Here is a 4,696-nt window from a genome sequence, read left to right as displayed (position 1 = left end):
CGGGAGCCCCAGGAAATGCCAGGCCAGTTATCACCCCAGTGAAAGGCGGGGCGGGGCGCCTTAACCCCTAGCTCCCACCACCACCGGGTGGGTTACCCATGTGTTTGTTGGAGGGCCTAGAGGGCCAGTGTTGTGAGGGGCCCAGAGAGGGCGGACCCCGAGAGTGGGAGTGATGTGGGTGTGGTGCTGCGGTTGCCCCGAGAGGATGGGGAGTAGTGGCACAGTGAGGCCCAGTGACAGAGTGAGCGGCTAGAGAGACCCAACCTGAAGGGGAGAGTACCCTCGACTGGCCCAAGCTGGGGCCAGGACTATGGTAGTCAGAAGGGCTGGGGGCCCACCACTAGGGACGCCCAAGAGCCGGGGGCCTGGGGTTCCGACTGGCCTGGAGGTGGGCCAGGGCAAGAGGCCGAAGGTTCCGGGGGAACCACACCCGAGAGGGGAACATGGCTTTGGTGGGGCTAGGTAGCCCGGATGATGACAGAGTGGCCGCCTGAGAGGAGAGGATCATAGAGGGGTCCTGTACGGATGATTCTGGGGCCCAGTGTGGGGCCGGTGATTATAGTAACACCATGATGCCATCTGCAAGGCTTGGGCTGCGGTATTAGGGGAGGTCGGAGCCGCAGAGCGCCCCCTGGCATCGGGGCATTACAATGGGCAGCCTCCCGCTTAATTAACATCTTAACTGAACTTATTATCATCAAAGGCTTGGTGGGCAAGATAGCCAGGCGGTTGCCAAGAGACAGGTGGGCGGGCCGTGGAGAACGGCCCCGAGATGGCCCCGTCACACACTTTTTTTAAATGCATAGGGGGTAAAAAGAAGGTTCCGGGTAATGTGGGACCTCTGCAGCACACACTAGGAAATCTGGTGGCCTCACCAGATGACAAAGCTAACCTATTTAACAATGTCTTTTCCTCCATTTTTCTGAGCAGGGACCAAGTCATCCCCCCCCACCGGGATCCCCGATAGTCCCAGGGGAGGCACAGCCAGGCCCAGGGTCAGAGAGGGCCTAGTCAGGGAACTTCTGGTGGGACTAGACGTGTTCAAATCAGCAGGTCCTAACAATCTCCACCCCAGAGCGCTGAGGGAATTAGCAGAGGTCATTGCGGTACCCTGACACAGCTTTACGAGCACTCGTGGTGCTCTGGCAAGGTGCCAGAGGACTGGAAAAGGTCCAACGTGGTCCCCATTTTCAGAAAAGGGAGGAAGGAGGACCCAGGAAGTTATAGGCCTGATAGTCTTACCTCGGTCCTGAAAAAGCTCTTTGAGAAAATTATCCAGGTGCACATCTGCAAGGGGCAAGAAGGGGAGTGTAGTGTATGCTTAGGGGCAACCAACACGGGTTCACTAGAGGCAGGTCCTGTCAGACCAACCTGATGGCCTTCTATGACCGGGTCACAAAAGCCTTGGACGCAGATGTCATGCGGACGTAGTCTTTCTGGACTTTAGGAAGGCCTCTGACACTGTCTCTCATCCCACTCTTGTTAAAAAATTAGGAGATTGTGGTGTTGATGCCTACACAGTCAGATGGGACGCCAACTGGCTGAAGGGCCACACCCAGACAGTGGCGGTGGACAGGTCATTTTTGACTTGAAGGGATGTGGGCAGTGGAGTCCCCCCCAGGACTCAGTCCTTGGGCCCGCACTGTTCAACATCTTCATCAGCGACTTGGACATGGGGGTGAAAAGCACCTTGTTCAAATTCACAGATGACACTAAGATGTGGGGAGAAGTGGGCACGCTAAAAGGGAGGGACAGGCTGCAATTGGATCTGGACAGGTTACAGGGGTGGGTGGATGAGAATAAGATGGGATTCAATACTGACAATGCAGGGTACTGCACCTAGGGAGAAAGAACCAGCAGTATACCTACAGGCTGGGGAACTGCCTTCTCATCAGCACAGAGGCAGAAAAGGATCTTGGAGTCATTATAGACTCCAAGATGAACATTGGCCGCCAATGTGGGGGATGCAGTCCGGAAGGCTAACCGCACCTTGTCATGCATCCACAGATGCATCACGAGCAGATCCAAGGAGATGATCCTCCCCCTCTATGCGACATTGGTCAGGCTGCAGTTGGAGTACTGCGTCCAGTTCTGGGCACCACACTTCAGGAGAGATGTGGACAACATGGAGAGGGTCCAGATGAGGGCCACTCGCATGATCAGGGGGCAGCAGGGCTACGAGGAGAGGCTACGGGACCTGAACCTGTTCAGCTTCCACAAGAGAAGGCTGAGGGGGGTGGAATCTGGTGGCCGTCTATAAACCGGCCAAGGGAGACCAGCAGGCAATGGGAGAGTCCCTGTTCCCCTCAAGCACTACTGGGAGTAACAAGGAATAATGGCCATAAGTTGATGGAGAGTAGATTCAGGCTAGATATCAGGAGGCACTACTTCACAGTCAGGGCAGCTAGGAGCTGGAACCAACTTCTAAGGGAAGTGGTGCTCACTCCTACTCTGGGGGTCTTTAGAAGGAGGTTAGATAGACACCTTGCCACAGTCATTTGACCCCCTCATTCTTTCCTGCCCATGGCAGGGGGTTGGACTTGATGATCTGCTCAGGTCCCTTCTGACCCTACTAACTACGAAACACTTGGAGGGGAAGAAGGTGATTAGGAACAGTCAGCATGGATTCACCAAGGGTAAGTCATTCTTGACCAACCCAATTGCTTTTATGATGAAATGACTAGCTCTTTGGATGCAGGGAGCGCCATGGACATGATATACCTTGACTTTAGCAAGGGCTTTTGAAATGGTTTCCCACAATGTTCTCACAAGCAAGCTAAGGAAGTAGTCTTGTATGAATGGACTGTAAGGTGGATAGAAAGTTGGCTGGATCATTGGGCTCAAGGGTAGTAATCAACAGCTTAATGTCTAGTTGGCAGCTGGTGTCAAGTAGAGTGCCACAGGGATCAGTCCTGGAGCTGGTTTTGTTCAATATCTTTATCAATGAACTAGAAGATCGGATGGAGTGCACCCTCAGCAAGTTTCCAGATGACACCAAGATGGGGGAAGTAGTAGATACACCGGAGGGTAGTGCTAGGATTCAGAAAGACCTCCATAAATTGGAGGACTGGGCCAAAAGAAATCTTATGATGTTCAATAAGTATACGTGCAAAGTCCTGCACTTAGGAAGGAACAATTCCATGTACTGGTACCGGCTACTGACTGACCGACTGACTAAGTAGAAGTTGTGAAGAAAAGGACATGGGGGTTATAGTGAGTAACCTGAATATGAGCCAAGAGTGTGCCCTTGTCGCGAAGATGCCTAATGGCATACTGGGCTGCATCCATAGGAACACTATCAGCAGATTATGGGGAAGTGATTGTTCCCCGCTTATTCGGCACTGGTGAGGCAACAAGTGGAGTACTGCGTCCATTTTTGTGGACCTCACTACAAAAAGGATGTGGACAAATTAAAGAGTCCAGTGGAGGGCAACGGAAATGGTTAGGGGGCTGGGGCACATGGATTTATGAGGAAAGACTAAAGGACCTGTTCTTATTTAGTCTGGAGAAGAGAAGACTAAGAGGGGATTTAATAGCAGCCTTCAACTACCTGAAGGGTGATTGGAAAAGGATGGAGCTAGACTGTTTTCAGTGGTGGTAGATGACAGAACAAGGAGCAACAGTCTCAAGTTGTAGCAAGGGAAGTTTAGGCTAGATATTAGGAAAGACTTTGTGAAAAGGGTAGTAAAATATGGGAATAGGATACCCAGAGAGGTTGCAGAATCTCCATCCTTGGAGGTTTTAAAGTCCAGGCTAGACCATGACTTGGCAGGAATAATATAGTTGGGGATAGTCCTGCTTAGACCAGGGGGTTGAAAGGGAGCTCCTGGGATCCGTTCTGACCCCAAGCTTTCTATGATTCTATGACTCTACAACACTAGAAGAATAACATATATTTTGCTGTTAGTTTATCATTGTCTCGATTTAATGATTTACATCTGAGGAGTGTGGGAAAGGTATAAAAACCTGGTGGACTCCAAAATGAGCAATAAGGCCTGATTGCAGTGGTTCTGTCTTAAAGGAGAGGTTAAATCAACTGAACAATAGGCTTTCTGGGTAGCATGGGGAACAGATCCCGCTAAAATGCTGCATGCTAATAAGTCTCTCTCAACCTACCTACATATACCTGCTGATAGCAGGGTGATGTAAAAATAAAGGCTGTTTACATTTAAACAAACCCAGTTACTGGAGATTTTCTCTTTGAATTTATAAAGCTTCAATCTAGTTTTATACTCCTTACTCCATCAATATTCTTGCTAACTTGAATGGCAGTTGGCTAGACACTGCATGACATCTGATCACTGATATCAGCAAATGGAGCTTTATATTTTAATAGTCAAGTTTATTATTAGTTCCTCTAGACCACTTTTGTGAACTATCTTCTTTGTGCATGTAAATATAAACATTATTAGTGTCACCCTAAGAGAGATTTTTTTTTAAATACATTTCCCAGCAAGTATAAATATTTAACACGTCAAAATCAATTCAAGGACAAACCTTAAAAGCCATTGTGAATAAAGATAAAGTCTCCAGAATTGTAAGGCAAACTTCAGTGGCAATATTGGCTTCAAGTAAAGATTGATGAAGAACATCTGCATCTGAATGGCCATAGCCTGTAGAAATTTAAAATAGTGTTACTTTATAAAGGTTTGATATGTAAGAATTTTTTTAATGCTGAGAAATCAAAAATTGCAGA

The 4,696-nt window shown here is 48.9% G+C and overlaps 1 protein-coding gene across 6 annotated transcripts in view; it reads right to left on the bottom strand.

The window, feature by feature from the left end:
- Positions 1-4,696, bottom strand: part of DOCK9 (dedicator of cytokinesis 9) — a 189,806-nt gene that overhangs the window by 46,540 nt on the left and 138,570 nt on the right. For 5 of the 6 annotated variants that reach the window (XM_025208610.1, XM_025208614.1, XM_025208611.1 and 2 more), the window contains one exon: positions 4,498-4,613. In XM_025208610.1, coding sequence (XP_025064395.1) covers positions 4,498-4,613 — 116 coding nt within the window. Of the gene's footprint in view, positions 1-4,497; positions 4,614-4,696 lie in introns of those variants that run through there. The other variant, XM_025208613.1, reaches the window with a different exon arrangement.

Source organism: Alligator sinensis, unplaced genomic scaffold, assembly GCF_000455745.1.
Source record: "Alligator sinensis unplaced genomic scaffold, ASM45574v1 scaffold744_1, whole genome shotgun sequence".
In the NCBI taxonomy this organism is placed as follows: domain Eukaryota; kingdom Metazoa; phylum Chordata; order Crocodylia; family Alligatoridae; genus Alligator; species Alligator sinensis.
This window is presented reverse-complemented; position numbering and strand designations above follow the sequence as displayed.